The 22,270-nt window shown below is 44.2% G+C and overlaps 1 protein-coding gene across 1 annotated transcript; it reads right to left on the bottom strand.

Moving 5' to 3' along the window:
- Positions 1–265: 265 nt before the first annotated feature.
- LOC139765679 (guanine nucleotide-binding protein G(s) subunit alpha-like) lies at positions 266–21,800 on the bottom strand. Its single transcript, XM_071693427.1, has 10 exons — positions 21,233–21,800; positions 16,394–16,466; positions 15,067–15,232; positions 11,447–11,544; positions 10,547–10,601; positions 9,839–9,985; positions 5,205–5,335; positions 4,377–4,507; positions 2,457–2,521; positions 266–1,579 (listed from the first exon to the last, which is right to left on the bottom strand). Exons 1-10 carry the CDS (start codon positions 21,339–21,341, stop codon positions 1,376–1,378), a joined length of 1,179 nt encoding a protein of 392 aa, XP_071549528.1. The 5' UTR covers positions 21,342–21,800; the 3' UTR covers positions 266–1,375.
- Positions 21,801–22,270: the final 470 nt, after the last annotated feature.

Here is a 22,270-nt window from a genome sequence, read left to right as displayed (position 1 = left end):
TTGCATTGCAGAACTATATCGATTAATATCCAGTCAATGATAATGTGGATCTAAACCGAATAATTACAGTAACTTTAAAATTGTCTCTCCAAGAAATACTCTGTTCCCTAGGGTTTGAGGTGCTAGACAGTTATTTTAATGTTTAAGGCAGCACAAGATAATTTATGCGGTGTTTAAGACAGGACTGGCGAGGTAAGGACTGTTAAGTATGATGGAAACCAGTTTCAAATATGCTTGGGACCATTTGATTTGTTGACAAAAAAAATTTTCCGAAGCTTCTCGGAGTTTTTTATTCTATCATTTAAGGTATACATTATCTGTGATATAAGAAAATACACAATGTACACATTTATATATATCATTTCACATGTTACACTAAGAAGTTATTTACTTGGAGATGACATAGTATGTTTCTCCCTAACCTATTTACTGTATTCAGCTGTCTGTTTCCCTCAACAATCATTTAAATTCACTGTAATTTTATTGGCTCTAGTCATGATTTACAGGATAGTTTGATTTACATTACATTTACAAATTCAAGCTACTAGAGCAAAAATAATGTTTTAATTAATTTCGTTGTTTTACCATGATATAAGTACCCTGATTTGTTACAAATTATTTCTGTTACAAGTGAAATTTTGTATATACAGAAGCTGTAAAAGACGAATGCAATTGGAGAGACTGCTTTGAAATTATAAATAGCACCGCTACATCAACCAGTGATATCTAAGCTGAAAAATAAACCCATAAATTTGACAGTGAGTGAAGGTTTGAACAAAAATATACGCAGCAAATGGAAGTTATCAATTTGGAATAGGATGCAAAGCGCCCTCTGAACACTAGTATTTTTGAAAAAATCTATTAACTGAAAATTCATTGTGCTACCATAAATGTAGCTTTATTTGTCCGTAAACTGCATCAGTTTTGGGTGATGTTGGAACATAACACTGATCTTGCAGCGACTGTGAAGTGTTCGAGGCGATTTGGAAGCGGTAGGCCGAATATCATTGAAACATCGTCTCGATTCTGAACCCGAGGTGAGAATGTTACAGGTTGTGATGTGTGAAAGGGATGCTATGGATGGTGTATAACATCTGGACTGGGAGACTTGTTACTTACCTTAAGTTGTAAGAGAATGTAATACATACCCGCCCCTTCCCCAATGATTCCCATGTCTGTCACATTGGGGCCTGTGCCAAACGAGCGAATATCCGCATGATGAAAATGTCGTCAGACCCCCTTCATAAGTGTACCAGTTGGCTGGAAATAGAAAACGCGTGTCGTCGGCATCGAAGTGATGACTTAAAATTCACAAGCATCTTCCATAATGACATGGCGGGGCCTGAATGCTTTAAGAAGAGGCGGAAGGAGTCAGCTAGGAGACGTTGACACCGATCTCGTGGAGGTTCCACATGATGATCATGTTGTGAACGTCATCGAAGACGAGTTTGACGTTGTTAGTGTCGGTGGCGGTGGTGAAGTGACAGTAACACTCACGGGCGGTCTCCTCCTCCTCCAAGGCGTTGAACCCGGGAGATAGCTTGCGCTCCGGCCGCGCCACCGCCTGCTTGGAGATCTCCTGGTGGGGGAGACAGGTGTTCTTTGGTATGAGAGGCAGGGGTGTTGGTGTTAGAAAGGAAGGGAGGATTAAAGTGAGGCTACGGGTAATCATGGTGTTGGAGGTGATCGTAAACTAAGTTAAGAAGGCAGGAAAAGGTACCTTGATGGAGATAGTGGTGCACTGTTGGAGGAGATATTACAGTGTTGGTGATATCCACTGTTATAGGAATATGCATCGCTAGAGAAATTAATTTGGTGCTGAAGAACGAAAGTGTATGTTGAGGGGACTACGTTGTAGCGATCATGGACTTAGCGCTTGGCCATAGTAAATACCACAGTGGTCGATGGAAGGTGGTGCTGTGGTGGAGAAGCAGCTAAAGTTTTAGAAGAAGTGTTGAAGAAGATAGGGCAATGATGGAGTTGGTAGTGCAGTGTTGGGGGAGGACCTGAATTTTGGAGGAAGCATTGTATGGCTGGAGGGGGGGGGGGGTGTAAGTAAGGTTAAAGTTAGAAGAGGAAGGAGACTATCCAATGTTAGAGGCGGGTAATGCATTGTTGTCGGAGCTAGAACACTGCTGGGGAAGAGTGGTAATGTTGAAGATTATTGTTGTGGTGGAGAATGGATAGTCCGGAGAAGAAAAGATGGTGATGGATAGTAAATGTGTCGTAAAAGGAAGCTAGCATTCAATACATAGGTGAACAGTAATCAGTTATCAGTCTGCCGAGACGCATTTACAAAAGTCACAAAGTATCTAAGCGGACATTTACACTCACTCACACTTCGTCTGCGATAAATACACCAAAAAAAAAAAAAGGTATCAATTTAAACTTATATAGGAATGGAGAAGTTACTACTGGCTTGTATTTCATGAACTTAAAAAACTTGGGTTACTTACGATGAACTTGTCTCTGATGAAGCAACGGGTGCGAACATACTCCTCGTCCTCCCCGCTCACTCGATCTGTGGAGATGAGGGGAAAGAGAAGAGGCGCATACGTTAGTGAGACACCACAGAGACACTAGGTAATGAGATAGATAACTGAGAGACGCTAGGCTGCAAGAGAGATGCACTAGGTTGTAAGACAGCTACCAGAGAGACAGCTATGAGACAGACAAGAGATAGTAAGAAAGCCACTTGAGACACTAGGTAGTAAGACAGCTACCAGAGAGACACTAGGTAAAATGACAGCTACGGGAGAGAGAGAGAGAGAGAGAGAGAGAGAGAGAGAGAGAGAGAGAGAGAGAGAGAGAGAGAGCTGCCAGAAACACGAAGATGCTTATCGCAAAATGAAAAGGTGTTTGTTGTGATGTTGGGTGTGGTGGAACACTTGTGCATGTAACACCCACGTATGGTGGTAATGCCACTAGCAAAACACTCACTGGTAATAACACTTGTGAAATACCAATTGGCGTGTGTAACACCCATGGTGTTGGTGATGCCACCGGTAAAACACTGCAAGTGGTCTGTGTAACACCCACGTTATTGGTGGTGTTATTAACACTGGTGATACACTCAGTGGTGTATGTCATACCTTTGGTGTTGGTGGCAGTGGTATTGCCACTATGTAATACTAATTTGTGGCTGATCTAACCTTCATATATATATATATATCATGAAAAACTGAAAAGACGGAAGACGTTTATAGAATCGGATTATATGCAGCCGAACCTGGTGAAGTTAAGTAAGATATTAAGAAAAAAAATATCTTTGCTTAGAAGTCTTAAGAGACGTATTGAGGCATTCAGCAGGGAGCTGCTGACGGAACACTGCCGTACCATAAGGCTTATGAGACTACACTGTTGTCGAGTTTTTGGTTGTGGATTTCTGCAGTCACCAGCGAAGGACTGTTCCCCTGCAACAGAGGGTATAAGTAGTCTTTTGGTTGTTACTAGCGTGGCACAGCTACCCTAAACAAGAAAGAAAACGTATAAATTCACTTGAGATGTCAGCACTGACAGAACTCGGTCACCTTTTCCACAGTGAAGCCCTGTCAGAACCCTCCCATCTAGAGGTGGTGGGAGGGAGGTTCGGCAGCCAGTAGCAACACCACAGCTCAAGGCAGTTCGGTGATCAATCGTATAAGGTTTACTCAGGTATTGAACCCAGTGATCGACCATCAGCTGGTCCAGCGTAAGAGATGCTTCATGCTCCGCGAGCGAAACGAATCATATGTTTCGGAATGATTTTTGACCCTTTCTGCGAAGCATCCGACGAACTCCACTCAATCTCTGACAGGCATTTATGCCGTGTGGCTCCCTTAAGAATCGGCATTCCTATGAAGATTTTACTCTGCCTTCGATCTGAGCTCGACTGCATCGCACAGTCTTAATTTGCTGGTTTCTCACCGGACAATATTACCCCAACAGAAGCGTCACGGGAACACGAACACATCCATCAGTGTCTCGACCATTAACACACAAGTCACCTTTACGTATCACCCTCTGTGAAATCTTCAGCCTCACTTTATGTAATTATCTTGAAATGGAAGCGTAAACTATCTAATGGTAGATTACTGTAAACAGTTGATTGCTACATACGTACTAAATTCACAGATGAATTCAGGGAATATATTCCGTAACGACAAGTGATGTTATCATCGCACTGACTGACCCTTTTGGGTTTTGACGAGCCAGTCTCGCGTGGGTGGTGACTGAATCGTCATCTTCTGAAGACGATGACGGTAAAGACAGTGTGAATCCAGCCCTGTACCAGAGAGAGGAGAGTGGGGGATGCAATCCTAATGTCTGTATCTTGGAAAGATGAAGGTGTTTGTTGCTATGTGTTTGAACGGCGTGTGCCTCCCTGCAACACCAACCTTTGCTCTCCAGCTTGTAATCAACGTAGTCTGGGAAGTGGTCGCCGATGGACTTGCGGGCGTCGACCACCTTCTCCCTCAGGATATCTTGTTTGTTGAGGAACACAATAAACCCGGAGCTCCTCAGGAACCTGCACGACAAAGAACCAAAGGTAACGTGTGATGTAACTAATGACGTGGAGAAACAGTCGTGAAGCACATCGTACTCCGCTATAAAAAATTGATGTACTTCGTGAATCAAGAGTTGATGTTAACGACTTTGTTCCTCAGTGGGCGGAGTAGGTCATGGTGGAACAAACACCCAAGGATTAAGGCAGAAAAATTAAGGGTTTTACCCGGAGTACCGCAGACTGTAGTAACATCCCTGGGGTAAATAATTGTCATATCTGAGCGCCATCCACTGGGACAAGAACTCGAGTAGTGGAGATGTATCTGGGCAATGTGCGTGTGTCAAGGACATGATCTACGAGGTTTGATACGTTCTAGTTACTGCCAGGGAAGAAGTGTGGGCATCACACCTACTCAGGAACATCTCCAAATAGTAAGAAGTGGTATGGGGTCACTGAGGAGTTGAACCTACCTAGAGTGCCACACATTCCAGCAGCAGCAGCAGCTGAAGAGTATGGAGGACGTAACTGAGTGCCACACACTCCAGCAACTGCTGGGAGGAATATGGAGGACATACCTGGAGGGCCGCAGGAGCTGGGGGGGGTGAGTATGGAGGACATATATGGAGTGCCACACACTGTAGCAACAGCTGGAGGAGTATGGAGGACCTATCTGGATTGCTACATTGCCATCAGCTGGGGGGAAGTATAGAGGACGTACCTGGAGTGCCAAACGCTCTTAAAGATGTTGATGGACTCCTGTAGGCGGTTGGTCTCCAAGTCCTCGCGAATGACCAGGTCGAAGCTGCTGGCCGACACTAGGAAGAGCACAGCCTGGATGCCGTCGAACACCTGCACGACGAGGGGAGACAGATGTTAATCTCTCTGGCACACCTCGATACGGGAACAGTCAAACAGCCTAACACCTGCATGTAGACACAGATGTTCCCATCTCTCGCTTCATTTCACACTCTAAGGGAACACTGACGCTCATTATGTCTTTCCACACAATACTTATCCTCAGTGAGGAGAAACCTCGAGTACAAACAAGTGTCCCTCTTTCCTCACACTTACCTCACTGCTAAGGAGAGTGACTCCTGCCTCATGAATTCCCTCTTACAAACCTCATAATTCGTAAGGAAATATTAATTTGGGAGATTTCTTACTGTTATATGAGGAAGAGAAACAAACTCGCTTAGGTTTTGGGAAACTGGAATGAGATGGTATGTAATACATGCAGACGTTTTATACAGAGAATTGAAAATGCACTTAATGGATTAGATAACTAATATTTTACAGATTCTTCACTCTGAAACATCCACACGTCTTTCTACTCTTACCACACTCATCCATGAGTGGCTGATCTCTTTCATCATCTCAAACAACCAGTGGTCATCAGTTACTGTATAAATTCCTTCATCGATCTGGGTTTGCTACTCTTTTACGTGTCACTTTCTTCTTCCCGCCTCTGCCCCTCCTTTATCATCTCTTTCCCTCTCCTTCACACCAGGCTCGGGGCGCCTACACTGCGCCAGCCATAACGTTCACCTCCGCGTGTAATCCGGGAGAGATATGTGCTGATAACACTGGCCCTCTACTTCACCCCCCTACCACCACACATACACACAGGGGCCCTCACCTTCACCACAGGACACGTCGCGTCCCCCCCAGCTGCAGGAACTCCCCGGATAACAGGTCTCTGACCCGGACATCATGACTAACAGGTGTGTCTATCGTTGGGCTGGGAAACCTGTAGGGCTTTCTGCATCAGGCACGATTGTCCCTCTTCCTCTTCGTCTCTGGTGTTCTTCCTGTCGGTAGCAGGTATAGTTTCATGGATCCAACTCTCTCTGAAGGATCCTTCATCTTCGGTCTTCCCTCTTATGTCCTGATAACTCTTCCCGGCCTTCAAAGTCGTCAGGCATAGATTTTTACATTCTTTCTTCCTCCCGGTCTTCCTTCGGCCTACATAACTTTCCTCTCTATGACGTCTTTCGACAGACTTCCTCCTTTTCCCCCTCCTCCTCCTCCTCCTCGTGTTTTTTGGCCTCTCCAGTTCGTTCGTCTTCTCGCCATTGCTTTTCCGCCTTCCGTAAAACGTCTTGGTTGATTTGATGAGCGTTCTACCCAACATATACACCTCACTCAACCCCCGGCCCACAGAGTGACCCACACTCGTGTAGATAACAGGTTCTCAGACGTCCATATGTCTCGGATGACACAACCAGGTCCTGAACACCGAACGATGGTGTATGTATGTATGCTCAGCGGAAAAAAAGACGTATTTTCGTAGATTCGGAGAATAATTCCAGCCTCGCCATTTCGTAGATTCGGAAGATAATTCCAGAATAATTCCTCGACAGATTAGCCTGATTACACAAGCCTTTCGTCTATAAATATCACACAGTCGCCGTGACGCAGAGCCTTATCAGAATCCCTTAAGGTGACGTGTGGGCTAAGGCAGTATCAGGACTACGTGATGATCCATCATCAAGGAAAATGATTTCCAGGTTAAAAACCCGTTTTAAAGTCGTACTGGGAAAAAAGAGGAAACGAAAAGAATTCTTAATGTCACTTCGCAGTTATGTATGATCTATTTACGACGGCGACCTCATATTTTGGTGTAATCACACGCTCGTCCAACTTGAGACGCCTCGTCCACTGTAATCATTAAGCACGACATTAGCCTTGCGTGACCTTGGCTGATCATAAGGTAGGTCATCCAAGCGGTTAAACAACCATGTTTTCCACTGGAGAAGGAGCACGTATGGGGCTAGCTAAGTCTACAGTATGAACGCCTAATGGCGTAGGTTACACGATAGGGTCTTGAATAAGCTTGCTCTTCCTTCTTCACCAGCGGCCACAGGTGTCTCTGATCCATTCTCTAGCTGACGAGAGCTCCGTGGCACGCCCTATCTTCTACAGCTGTTCCTGTGGGATTCCGGCCATACCTCTAACCCTTGCGGCACACACACACACACAAACCTGACAGACAGCCGGCGCGTACCTACCCAGGAACGGAACGAACCTTCGAAAAGCCACCTCTCTTCTTGCAACACTTGAGTACAAAGCCCAGGGACCGCAGCAACTCCACCCTCCTTTTACTGTACAACATCGGGATTTGTACACGCTGCCTCTCCTACAGCTGCAATGCGAGACGACAACAACAGCGCACTTATCCCACGGGACACTTGCACCAGCACCACGGGAACTCGGCGTATTATACCTCACCTCACCGCCTTATTGAGTCGTGCACCTAGCCCGGCCTAGGCTACAAATTATCCTGTACCTCTCAACAGAGCGCGGGTTTATTATTCATGTGTCCATACCACTTTCTCAGTCCATCATTACCTCTAATGAAAAAGAAGTCGACATCTAAGATTCCCCATTCTAAAGATTGGAAATGGCAATAGTACTGCCGTCATGTACAACATATATTTCCTATGAGTCCACGGGGAAAATGAAACACGATAAGTTCCCAAGTGCACTTTCGTGTAATAATCACATCATCAGGGGAGATACAAGAAAGAAATATAACAGTCAGTTGATATACAACGAAGAGACGTAGCTAGGACGCCATTTGGTAAACAAGTGATTGTCCAAGACAATTCCCTGATGTGATTATTACACGAAAGTGAGCTGGGAACGTACCGTGCTTCATTTACCCCGTGGACTCGTAGGAATATTCTTGATCGCGCAAAATTGTGATCCTTTCCAATATATATATATATATATATATATATATATATATATATATATATATATATATATATATATATATATATAAACTTAATTTGTAAATACTAAAACCTTCCATATTTTGTGAGCAATTAAGCTTTTTTTTTTTTTTTTACGTGATAGGCTTGTAGTTTGCATGTTATAAGGAGTTAGTTTGTAATGTTTGATGGTTTGGAATACATTTCTAAGGTATTCAAGTTTGTGTCAACTATGTATCTTTGATGTTTTACATATTCTTCATTTTCTATGACCAAACATTTGACGTCTTTTTTTTTTTAAGGCTTCACTCATGGACAAAAGTCAACGGTCAAGGTCGGGCCTTAATTGAAATATAGAGAGAATTATGAAGCGGAAAATGAAAAGAATGAAAAAGTATCTTATATACATTTATGGGTGCCAATTTTGTCTTCACGTTTTATACTTGATATACTCTATATGTAATAATTTTTTGTATCAGTATCATTCGTTTTTTTTTATACAGTTCATTTACCATGTGTTTTAGTTGTAATTTAGATGTTTAGGAGACTGAAGGATTTCAAATACCTTGTATTTACAGAGTATTTCTCGCCAGGCTTTTACTACTGTTTAAGAATTTTTACACCTAAGACTTCTTAATTCTAATTCTCCAGACATTTAAGCTAAGTGCTAGGTAAAGGAACGCATTGTTGACTGATCCAAGAATTGGGCTTGGATTGAAACATGTTGATGGTTTTGGTAGATAATTGTTTGATGAAAAAAATTGAGATGTTATTGAGAATGGAATGGGTTTGTGGGAAGTGTCACCGTCTCCATATTCAACTAGCCGCTGCCACCACAAAACCCTTGTTTCACTAGCTGACCACGCCACCAGCTGCCACCATTACTCCTTGTTTCACCAGATGCTGCCAACACTAACCCTTTGTTCCAACAGCTGACCATTCCATCCGCCTTCCCTGCCCCCTCCCTTTTTTTTTCCTTCAAGTTCTACAGGACGACCAATGTGGAGGCATGAGAGATACTAGTTATCTTATCTGTAACATAACTGTGTCATGTAGCTTGCCCGGCTCTGTGCTAATTCCAATATTTACTTTCGACAAGGCTGGCTCGCTGTCACCTGCGCTGCTTCGTATCAGACTGAGAGTAACAAGAAGGCCGCCGTTGTGATGTCTGTTTCTTTCCTTTCCCCACTGAGCTCGAGAACGCTCACCTCCTCGTAACTCGCTTGACACCGGCTACGACCCAACCCGATTAAAAAGGTAAGTTTTCCACTTCCTCTAAAAAAAAAAAAAAAAAAGGTCGACACATTATTAAATAACGAAATTTTACGTTTGTATCCGCTATTTGCATCTAGTCGGTAAAACTTACAGTATGAAACTATGTAATGTACGTAATGAAATCCCTGTTACCACGAGCGTAACAGCCTGATGGTTGTTATATTAACGGAGTAACGAGCGGAACTTGTTCATATAATGGGTGGAACTACTTTTATTGACTCTCGGCCAGACCTTAACTTAGTATGGACGAAACTCGACTTGTGGCCAAAGGATCACAACACCATTATGATAGGATCTTCCCCGGTATTCTTCCTCACCCCTCACTTGTATCCTCACTCACCTCAACTTTATCCTCACGCCTCACCTGTATCCATTTCTTCCTCATGCCTCGCTGGCCGCCGACATCAAACATCCAGAAGCTAAGGGTGCCGCCGCCATATTTTTTAGGCACCTTGACATCGAACTCGATCTTCTGGATGTCTGTGGTGCGTCGTCTGCTGTGGAGGATGTCCTGTGGGAGTGAAAGAGATCATTCATATCCGAGAGAGAGAGAGAGAGAGAGAGAGAGAGAGAGAGAGAGAGAGAGAGAGAGAGAGAGAGAGAGAGAGAGAGTTAGAGCATGGGATGGAACAGCTTGCGAAGATGGCTGTAACGTATACAAGGGTATGAAAAGCAATGATCGAAGTTGCTCACCACGGAAGAGACAAAAAGGGAGGGGAGAAGCTTGGTGTCAAAAGTACACATTTCTAAACCACTTTGACGGTGTCGACTGTGAACAGTTCCGTGAAAGATGAATAGAAGGAACAACCAGAGATCAGAGCAATCAATCAAGCATGAAAAACTTGTTAGAAAGCACGCAATTTTTTTTTTTTTTTTTTTTTTTTTTTTTTTTTTTTTTTTTAGACGAACGGAAAATATTACAGAGACAATGCTAAACGTTTAAGCTTACTGAAGTGAGGAAAGTTGTGTTAGCAGAAAAAAAAAAAATTCAAGGGAGTCCCAGAAGTGTTGCGCTGTACAAATGAATTATTAAAAGTAAACAGTTACAAAAGTTGGTTAAACTCGAACATACCTGTACAGTAGGCTCGTAGTCTGGCTGTCTCACCACGTCAACTTTATCGAGGAAACTAAACATATGAAATATAGAAGAAAAAAAAGATTAGCACTGAGTCTTTGTCACCGTAGAAGAATTTATCGCTACATAGAGAAAAACAGCATTTCTGGACGACCATCAGGAGGTCATCTTACTCTCCAAAATAATCCAGATTCGAAAAGTAGCTAAGGGGTGTAAACCTAGCCTAACTTTTATGGGTAGTTCTGCACTCCTGTAACTAGGTAGCTTTTTGTCTCTAAAATCTCACCACATCTCTGATTGTCCCTCGTCCTCATAAGTAGATGCATACCCCAAAAAGTGACCCCATACTTAACCCCCTTTACGCCAGGAGATAACCCATACAGTAGCTCTGCAAAGGTATCCTAGCGCTTTGAAGTAAGTAATAGCCCCATTTGGTAGCCCTGCAAAGGTAGCCTATCATCTTAAAAGTATCCTTATCCCCACCACTGGTAACTACATTTACCTAAGAAGTAGTTGTACAACCCCAGAGATAACCAAATTATCCTTGAATGTAATCTTACATAAGTAGCTAACCTCAACAGTTCAGCCTTTACCCTTATTACGTAAACCATCCTTAGATAATCTCACTCTCTATTTACAGACATGCAAAACTTTTTAAGTATCTAATGTATCTCAAGATATACGTAGATAACTTATCTTGAATAAGTAGCTAACCTCAGCAGTTCAACCTTTACCCTTATTACGTAAACCATCCTTAGATAATCTTACTCTGTATTTACAAAAATGCAATACTTTTTAAGTATCTAATGTATCTCAAGATATACATAGATAAGTTTGACCATTGATTTTTTACCTTTCACTGGGAAAATACACAGATAGACTACTGTGATTACTTACTATTTAGTACAGTCGATGAGCTGAAACCTATGTTGCTGGGTGTACACCTCTTGGATGCCCGAGTCCTGCCACAGCCGCGCCGTGTGGTCGAAAAATTCCTTTGAAGAAAGACAGGGAATGTGGCGTCAACAACAGCAAAAAAGGGGAATTTCATGTCATTTGATTGTATGACAAAAAGAAGGTTTGTGTTGTGCGATCGTAAAGTGCTCAGGGACAACACGGGAAAAACGGGTGGGTTTAAATGATGGAGTGTAACGGAATGGTATGGGTGGTTAGCAGTTGAGTTCCGCAATAAATTTCTTCCCCTTTGCTCGAGTTGACTGATGATAATTTGACGATTGCCAAACATTCTTCTCTTAGAAGGTGCATTGCTTTGAGAAACCGGGTTCTTGCTGTGGTATAGGCAAAAGAAAAAGGTTTTGCTTTTGAGAACCAGCTCTCAAATGGACAGGTTGGTTATGCAAGTCAACGGTGGAAGGTCTCCTGTGGTGGATTAGATAAGAAACAACGTTCCATCTCCCTGTAGACGTTAGCTGTATTTAGCCTGTCAATCTGTCTGCCGGCATTAGTTATGTTTAGCTTGTCAATCTCCCCAGACACGTTAGTTATATTTAGCCTAGTCGTATCAGTCTTCCAGAAGCGTTAGTTATATTTAGCCTATCATCCTCCCTGTAGACGGTAGTTATGTTTAGCTTAGCCTTATGTATAGCTTATCAATCTCCCTGTAGACGTTAGTTATATTTAGCCTATCAATCTCCCCGTAGACGTTAGTTATGTTTAGCGTAGCCGTATTATAGCTTTATCAAGACGTTAGTTATGGTTAGCGTAGCCATATATATAGCTTTAGCAATCTCCCTGTAGACGTAAGTTATGTTTACTTAGCCTTATATATAGCTTTATCAATCTCCCTGTATACCGTAGTTATATTTAGCCTAGCCTTATATATGGCTTATCACTCTCCCTGTAGACGTTAGTTATATTTAGCCTAGCCTTATAAATGGCTTACTCTCCCTGTAGACTTTAATCATATTTAGCCTAGCCTTCGCTTATCACTCTCCCTGTAGACGCTAGTTATATTTAGCATAGCTTGTGTAAACTATCAGTCTCTCTATAGACTTTTGTCATATTAAATTACCCATCTTCGTTACACCCTCATCTTCACTAATTTACATCCTCACCAGTTTCCGCTTGTCTGCGCCAAGTGCATCTTCAGTGCATCATCTTTAGAAATCTAGACATACATATATAAGATTAAGGAGCGGGGCCCTAGCTTAAGGCCCGTGTGTGTGTGTGTGTGTGTGTGTGTGAGTGATCACATTTCCCCCCCTCCATAATTATGCCCAGGCTGAGTCGTAGGGTTATTATACATCTGTATAATTGGTCTTCATTCTACGAAAGGTAGTGTTGTGCATTTTATTCCGGCATTCGGGGAATTCAACTTTTTTTTTTTATATGGAAGAACAAATCATAGTTGAGGGGGGGGGTGTAGGTCGTTGCCTTTTCGAGGTAGTTGTCTGTAACTGATTATTTGACACCATATGGAGGTAATCCACTGCCGCATTGTGTGAACAAAGTAATGCAGTCACCTCACACCGTCGGGGGAAGACAATGGACAGCAAAGTCGCGTTCATTTTCAAGATCCACTGCACCCCCGACAGGGTTCAAGGACCCTCAGATATTTCTGCCCTGTTGTTTGCTCAAGACACTGGAGGGAGATTGAAAATATTGATCGCCTATTTACTTCAACTCGACCGTGCATGCGTCCGTTCAGAAGGGGGGAGGGAGGGAGGATGAGACAGGACGCGTCGAGGGCGTCAACGGATGCTGTGTGCTGCAGCTGTCTGGGGAGGCTACCACCACCCACACCTTCCTATGACTCGTCACGAAGATTTTGGTTCAGGCAGGTGTGGCCATGGTGGCTCCTGGCTGCCCCAGTGTGTGGCTGAGGTGGTTCCTGACTCAGGGAGATGTGGCTGAGATGGTTCCTGACTCAGGGAGGTGTGGCTGAGATGGTTCTTGGCCCAGGCCCAGGGAGGTGTGGATGAGATGGTTCCTGGCACTGACCCACGGAGGTGTGGATGAGATGGTTCCTGGCACAGGGAGGTGTGGATGAGATGGTTCCTGGCCTAGGCCCAGGGAGGTGTGGCTGAGAGTCACCGAGAAACGCTTCGTGCTCAAGAATTGGCTTACAAGTGGGGATTGTGGTCAATGTAAATGACATTGCCTTTTGGACATAGTCGGGAAGACAGTAACATTCAGTCAGTAGCATGAGACAGTGATTGCAGACAGTCATACCCACGCGACCTTGTCCAAGGTACCCACCGCCACGCTCTGGTGTCAAGAAACGTAAAAGGAATATTTCACTACTCAAGTAGACAATTACGGCCTTTACTTTCACTCAAGTACGTCTTCGGAGTAAATATACGTTTGCCTTGTTACTGTCCATCTTTCTCTTCCGGACGTCTCGTTACCCGCTGGTGGTGGGTGGTGGAAGGGAAGGTTGGTTGTGACGTCTGCAACATGACAACGCCCTTCTGCCCAGCAGTAGGTAACAAGGCGTCCTTCCGGGGGGTGAGGAGGGGGAAGAACCAAAAGTTGTGCGACGTCGAGGAACGTGAGTTCGAAAGTAAAATCAAAATAATCTGCTTTAACAGGGTACTGCTGCTGTCTGTTACTTCCCGTCTAATCTACTGGTAACACCGTGTGACTTGCTTATTTCCCTCCACTGAGCAGAGTACAATGTTGAGGATCATGAGAGCGCCACTGTGGCCAGCTTAGGAGGACCTCGATGGCTTGTGGCGTCACGTTGCTCCGTCAGTCCCGCCCTCCTACGTGCATCACTCTTACCCAAGGAGAAGTTCTCACACTTCTGGGAGCATGGCTATCGCGAGTGTGTGTGTGTGTGTGTGTATGTGTGTGTGTGTGTGTGTGTGTGTGTGTGTGTGTGTGTGTGTGTGTGTGTGTGTGTAGGACCAGTGCTGGTCTTTTCACTGAACAGAAAATGATGATAAATGGCCGAGAGAAACAGATGAACGCATAAATCACAGCCGAGTGTGTCGCGAGAGGAAATATGGGTGAGTCTCTTGGCAGGAGTTGTCGTCGAAAGCTGCCAACTGTCGGAGGGAAAAAAAGAAGGAAATTGGATATGGAAAGGAAGATCATGGGATTCGTGAGACGCGTGGGAGAGGACGCACCGGACGAACGGACGGTTGGAATAAACTCGATGGATCGATCGGCATCATGTGCATGTTCCGAGAGGGCTGACCTGGTGAGGGGGGGGGGAGAGGGAAAGGGAGGGGGGGGGAGCTTAGGCGTTTGGGTGGATCGACCCGTGCAGACCTGGGGAAGGGAGGAGGGAGGGAGGAAGGCGACCTCTGGGTCGGGGGCTCTGACGTCTGGGGGCAGACCTGGGGGGAGTTAGGTAAACTGTGGGTCAGGGACCTCTCAGAACATCTTGGAACCCTGGTCCTCGCATCTCATCACCTCCAGAACCTCTCTCTTCACCCTTACCTCACTGTGGCCAAGCCATTTCCACACCCATCTTTTACTCCCCTCCCCTCGTCTCCTTGGTCTTCCTTCTCCAAACTTGCCCCATATCCCCTTCCCCATTTCCTACTCACGTCTGTGAAGGTGAAGTCCTCAGGCTGGATGCCTAGGATGTAGTCCTTGGCGACCTCGTTCTCCTTGCGTCCCAGTTCGATGCCCAGCTCGTCCAGGTACTTGGTGAGGGTGGCGATGCCCTCCAGGATATTATTACGGATCTCCTGCGCCTTCTCCTTCTTCTCCCTGAGGGGTGGAGACACAGGAGACCAACTTAAGACGAAAGAAAAAAAAAAAAGAAGCTGATCGAACGGATCAAAACAAGTGACGTCGCAGACGAAATGTCGACAGGGACCGAGAGTCGAATTTTGAATGACGTTATGCATAGCATTTTTTACTCGTTGTTCTAAAGCTGTTCAGTAAATATGAACAGGAAAAAAAGATCAAAGAAATTCAGATAACTGTCCACCACTGGTGTGTAGATGACAGCCTGGTCTCTGTCTTAACGTCAGTGACGGTTTACGTCAGATGATAGGTCTCTACGACTTACGTCTGATGATAGGTCTGTACGTCTTACGTCTGATGATAGGTCTGTGCGTCTTACGTCAGATGATAGGTCTCTACGACTTACGTCTGATGATAAGCCTCTACATCTTACGTCAGCTGATAGGTCTGTGCGTCTTACGTCAGATGATAGGTCTCTACGACTTAAGTCTGATGATAAGCCTCTACATCTTACGTCAGCTGATAGGTCTGTGCGTCTTACGTCAGATGATAGGTCTCTACGTCTTACGTCTGATGATAGGTGTTTACATCTAATGATAGATTTTTCTTTTTTTTAACGTCTATGCCTGTCTATCTTATGACTAGCGTTCATGTCCATAGCCAAAGGCGGATCTATAATTCTATAAGATATTTAGGTAGTACCTGTGTCTATACCTTACAATAAATCAATAGATTTATAGACGTCATAACCTAGAATGTTATAGATAGTTTCCTGTGAACCTTTAAGAATGTAAGCAAGCTATAGGAAAAGCCTCTTCACGTACTGGTAGAAGAACTATGGTCTATTCCTATATTGGAGGTGGGGGGGGGGGGGGGGTAGGAGAGGACAGAGTCCTAGCAGGGGAAGGGGACGCTTGTAATGGGGGGAGGAGGGGATTTACATCCTCGGGGGACGGCAATTACTTACTTGGGGAGGGAGGGGTATCATTCACTCAGAGAGAGAGAGAGAGAGAGAGAGAGAGAGAGAGAGAGAGAGAGAGAGAGAGAGAGAGAGAGAGATTGACTCGGGTGTGGGGACTCCTTACTTCGGGGAGAGGGACTGCTTACTAGGGGGAAAGGGGGACTACTTCCTTACCCAGAAAGGGTTACTGTTTACATAGTGAGGAGGGAAGGACTACTTACTCAGGGGAGAAGCCACTTATGTGAAGGATCTTCATCTGTTTGATGATTGTGGTTTTGCCAGACTCCCCAGCACCTGTGGGGACGAGAGAACGGCATTAGAACACCTGTGACACCCCCCGCTGTGGCACACTTGTTGCGACACACCTGCTGTGTCACGTCTCCTACGACACACCTGCTGTGTCATGTCTCTTGAGACGCCCCTTTCGCGGCATGCATGTTGAATGGCACCTGATGTGGCACACATGTTGCGACACCTGATGTGGTACATATGTTGCGACACACCTGATGTGGCACACATGTTGCGACACCTGATGTGGTACATATGTTGCGACACACCTGGTGTGGCACACATGTTGTGACACCTGATGTGGTACATATGTTGCGACACACCTGATGTGGCACACATGTTGCGACACCTGATGTGGTACATATGTTGCGACACACCTGGTGTGGCACACATGTTGCGACACCTGATGTGGTACATATGTTGCGACACACCTGGCGTGGCACACATGTTGCGACACCTGATGTGGCACAAATGTTGCGACACCTGATGTGCCACACATGGTGCGACACAGTCACCATATGTGCCACACATGGTGCGACACACCTGATGTGCCACACGTATTACAACACACTTGATGTGGCATACGTGTTACAATACACTTAACGTGCCACAACACCCAATTCAACAAGGCCACTTCCAACCACCATTACCCCGTGCACGCCCATCCTCACCTTCAAGACTTCCTGTAAGTGATTTCTAATGAGGATATAAACTAAATTCAAACTTTGATCATCACAGGTAATTTGACAGTTAACTTTGACAGCTAAAACGGCAGGGTGTATAAACAGCAGCCGACCAGGGAATTATTACTAACCTCCTGACGAAGAGGTGCCCAGAACCATCTTACACCTCCTGCGTCAGTAGGTTGTAGACAGCAGCCGCCCAGGTAATTATTACTACCCTCCTGACGAAGAGGTGCCCAGAACCATCTTACACCTCCTGCGTCAGTAGGTTGTAGACAGCAGCCGCCCAGGGAAGTAGTACTAACCTCCTGATGAAGCTTCAGTGGTACTAACCTCCTGACGAAGCTTCAGTGGTGAAACGATCTCGCAACCAAAACGAATGAGCAAAAAAGAAGAAAAAAGATGAGAAAATAACAATCACCCTGATCGTACATTGTGGCGATTCTAAACTCTTTCGTCACATATCCAGAAGGGATCGGCACAACGTACCTCATACGCTCTGTGTTATTCACTCGGAAACGTTTTACAACACGTTTCTCGCCTTTTTGGACCATAATCGAAACCAATCACCACAAATTTAAAACGTTCTCCAAAACGTTTCCACGTCGTCGTAAACTGAATACGTCTCCATGTCTGGGAATACGTCGTTGACTGAGTACGTTTCCATGGCTGGAAATACGTCGTAGACTTAATACGTTTCCATGACTAGAGATGCGTCATCCACTGAACACGTTTCCCGTCTGGAGCTACGTCGTCCACAGACCACATTTCCACATATCTGGAGATGCGTCGTCCACTTGACGTCATCATTGGTTTGGACGTTTACTGTCACGATACAAACGTCAGCACGGGTTTGTTGTTATCCGATAACGTTGTCCTTGTGTATGGTGTCACCCCAGCCTCCACGTACATAGACAGTAAACACCCCCTCTCCAACTTTCCCCCTACACAAGCAGAGAACACTCCCTGTCCAACTTTCCCCCTACACAAGCATAGAACACCCCTTTTCCAACTACACCCCGTACACAAGTCGGGACCCCCACCCCAACTTCCCTCGTAACATATATAACACTGTTCCCTGTACTAATATCGTTAACCTTTCATAACCACTAGGAACTGATCGTTTATTGTTGAAAGACCTGCGAGTAACGATTCTGGAACAGAATCATTCTTGTGTCTTCTCGCCTCTAAATTCTTGCCCCATCTATCATGAACCAAGAAAGCCAAGAGAGCAACGGAGTCCCATGTCGTGAACATATTATCTCGCTTTTGTATGCCTAACCCACACACTTCACAGGTCTTTCCATGTGGTTAACTGTTGTTCTAAAATGTTCCAGTCGATGATTGAAAAGTTGGAGATATTAGAATGACATTTCGGTCTGTATCCATTGGCGAATAGATGGTACTTGGCACCCAAAGGTGTGTGTGTGTGTGTGTGTGTGTGTGTGTGTGTGTGTCCCCTATTGGTTAACACCTTGTTCAACCTAGTGATGTTCCCTTGATTTAAGAGGATGATAGCAAGAATCATAAGTTTGGTTATTTACAGTAATGTTTTTATATTTTGTTTCGAATATTAAATGGTTTAAGCCAGAATCAGCACCATTACATTTCAACTAACGCATTACACCATTTGAAAGACAAGATACTGTGGCAAATCAACAGTAAAAAAAAATATATATATATATATATAGATAAAACGATTCACTGATGATTGAAATAATTAGGTAATTCCTGTCCTTGTAAGTGGAGGAACTATTACATAAAAATGAAAAAATGGCAGCCCGATCATTGGAGCTGGGAGTGTAGTGCAAGAAAAGCTGCTAGAAATCGATTCGATGTCAACATCCGGAGCTGCTAAGAATGGGACTCGTTGGGGGTAGTGAGTGGGAGGGGGGGGAGGAGATGAGTGTTGTTGAGTTGCCAACGATCACCGACACGCACAAAGAGGCAACTTGTGCCACTCTTTTGCTATAAACTTCAATATACCTGTTTTTTTTGTACCACAGTCGGTAGGTTGATGGAATTAGAACTACTAATACAGATTCCTCTTTGATGACCTGGATGTTTTAGCGGTAGGTTAGCAAACAGTTGATGCTGTGCAGATTTTACAAAAGATAAAAGCTACGCTTGCTAATATTTCGGTGATGCTCATGATCAAGATGGTTTAGGAAGAATGGGACGAATGTCCAGTAAAGAACTCTAACAAAGTGATTTTCGTCCTTGGTTACACCAAGCGAGTTGGTTGTTAGCTAACAAAAATGCCTCCATGAGTGGTTAAAGCTAACCACTTACTATCCTGGAGTACATTAGAAAAAATGTGGTGCAAACTCGTTGGGCTCTGGTGACGGAGCTGGTTGGGAAGATAGAATTTGATGGTGTTGGAAGGTAGTAATGACGGTGGCCAAGACTGAATCGCAGATTCCCCCGAGAAATCGAATGGATTCCTTTTAGAAGCAGTGCATTAGTTGTGAATTTCGGAGGATGTGGCAATGAAATGATCTCTCCTTGTTTTCCTATCGTGACTACAATTGCCAGAACACAGTAGTTTAGACTGTCAAGTCCCTGCTAACCAGTGTCTCTCTCGCCAACGTAAATGCAGCTGAGCAAAACCCTTTCTCCCAAACTTCAAAGTGCGTCCAGGTTCTATTAGGAAGCCTTAACGAAGACGTTTTTTAATTGCCTGTAAATGAAGTTGTGTTTCAGGCCCTCCCTTCCCAATTAGTCTCAGAATTCCTCGAACTACGCCCGTCACGTTAATGTTTAGCATCGTACATGAGGCAGACAACACTGACAGCCGGGGGCATTGTCGTATTGACACTTTTTTATTTTTAATTTCATTTTTTTTTTTATCCTTCGAGTGTTGGAGACTGTGGTGGGGTTGTCTGCGGGAGACATTTATTCTCCTCTCTTTCCATATGAGAATGATGGAAGAATATTGAGCCGGCACTTCGTTAAAATATACATTTTTTTTTTTCTGAAATTTAAATGTCCTGGGTCCCACTTCCCCTTCTGCTCGATTGTCTTTATGGCATTATCTGTAAGTCGCAAACCTGAAGTAGGACCTGGCACTTGTTTTAGTGCACTGTTCATGATAGAGAATGGATGTGCGCAAATGAGACTGCCTCAGGGTTTCGCTAAAATCCTTTTGAGTGCGAAGATTCCCGACGAGATTGTACTCCAATCGCGACCATTAAGTTAGACCCCCATCGATTTTTCATTCAGGCCGTAACCTATATAAGCAGGCGAAGCCTGGTAACGCCTTCATACATAGATATGAATATTTCATTATCATCATATATATCAAGTTATCATACTCGGTGAAGGTTTAGAAGAAGAGTAAACTACTATCGTGTGTTTACTTCCCATTTTCAAGAAATTCCTCGCACATTTTTCGGTGCCCAAATCTCGTCCTACCAGTCAACAACAGAAAAGATATTCATAGCTTGTATCTATCAATACCTTGAGCTTGGACGTGCGTTGAGCGACATAGTAAGTGCGTGGCGGGCATATGCCTTCATCTACTTACCTTCCAAGATATGACAATTTGTACTTACGTAATTCCCTTTTCCAAAACTTTTTACTAGAGAATTCTAGACAGAAATATATTTGACAGACACTTAAACGTTTTATTTACGTAATAAAAATTGGGCTTTAAGAAATATCCACCTATATACAATTGTTACTTCATTTATAAAGACCAGTAAAAACGCTAGTCCATTTTTCTCTCACAAATGTACTTCGTGTATTTGAATAGAGCCAACTCAAAGAAGAAAGTATAGTTTATATGAACTGTGCCGCAAACATGGCAAATACTTTGAAGGGTATTTTCCATGTATGGAAAAGAAAATAGTTCGTGCAGCATAGGTTGATGTTTGTTTTTTGGCGCTATCTACTTGAAGCGGGAAGCGGCGAGCAAGGACAGACGCGTCTGAAGATTCCTGTTGTGCTCTTTAAGTACAGTAAGAATTTCCTTATGCTTGTAGACAAGTGAAAAACTTGGTGTTCCTCCAGTTAATTTTTGAAAAACTAAAGATTAGGGCCACAAACGAAAAGGAATCAGGGCCTATTGCCAGCTCAATCTTCACTTACCTAAGAGTAGTATCTTGACGGCTCTTTTATATTCCTTCATCCAGACGGAGATCTTCTTTTCCAGCTCCTTGCTGGCCCTCCGCTCTGGGTTCAGGCCGCAGAACACCATCGTCAAGTCCGGATTAGCCAACTTGGATTCTTTCAAAAACTCGGTCTCCTTGAAAAATGTGAAAACTAACACTCCGGTATTCCTCGATACCTATTATTACACCTTAAAGTCCCTAGAGTATATTTATGGATATCACATAAACCATTAAGTTTATATGAACTGCTGACGCAAGAAGGGACCGCGATTTTCAAGGAGAGCAGCCACGCAAGAAACTGTTAATGCTAACGTATGAAGATACTTGTCACTTATCTCACTTGAATTCTACGAATTACCGTATGTAATCGGGATCTTAAATCAAGAGATAATGCAAGAGCGAATCGCGTCTGGAAGGGTGAGAAGCTGCGAATGACTTAAAAGTGTCTGGAGGGCCGAGACGCAGGTGGAACGAGCGAGCGGTCGTCTGGCACCAGCACTGACCACCGAAGCCGCCTCACGACGCGGCCTCCGCCCACCTTCCGCTCCGCGCCAGTCTCACCTCCATCCCCTAGTCCCCCAACCCCCTGACATCTCATTTATCCCTCCTTCCCATGTTATCGCTGTCGATCTGGTCGCCACAGAGGATATGAACCATGTAATCGTTGATTTTAAACACTTCGAAGCCTTTGGATGACAAGATGTTACTGAACTACGTAATGTGCGTACATAAGTGAACGTAATTTGTAATGTTCGAGAACGGTGAGGCGTTTTTCTAATATGAACATCATTAAAACCGTCTTTGATAAAAATCACGCTCAGGACTTCGTCACCTTTCACAAGTCTTATCAGGTTAAGTGAGAAGCTGATAACAATGAGTTTTATCTGAGCAGCAGACGTGAGAGCTCACACCTGATTAGATTTGCTACCCTGAGAGCTACGACAAAATTGTACACAAAAAGTAATCATAGACACGTATTTCATAACTAGGAGTTTAACAAAATGAAAAATTTCAA

The sequence above is a fragment of the Panulirus ornatus genome, chromosome 55 (assembly GCF_036320965.1).
Source record: "Panulirus ornatus isolate Po-2019 chromosome 55, ASM3632096v1, whole genome shotgun sequence".
Taxonomy (NCBI): domain Eukaryota; kingdom Metazoa; phylum Arthropoda; class Malacostraca; order Decapoda; family Palinuridae; genus Panulirus; species Panulirus ornatus.
This window is presented reverse-complemented; position numbering and strand designations above follow the sequence as displayed.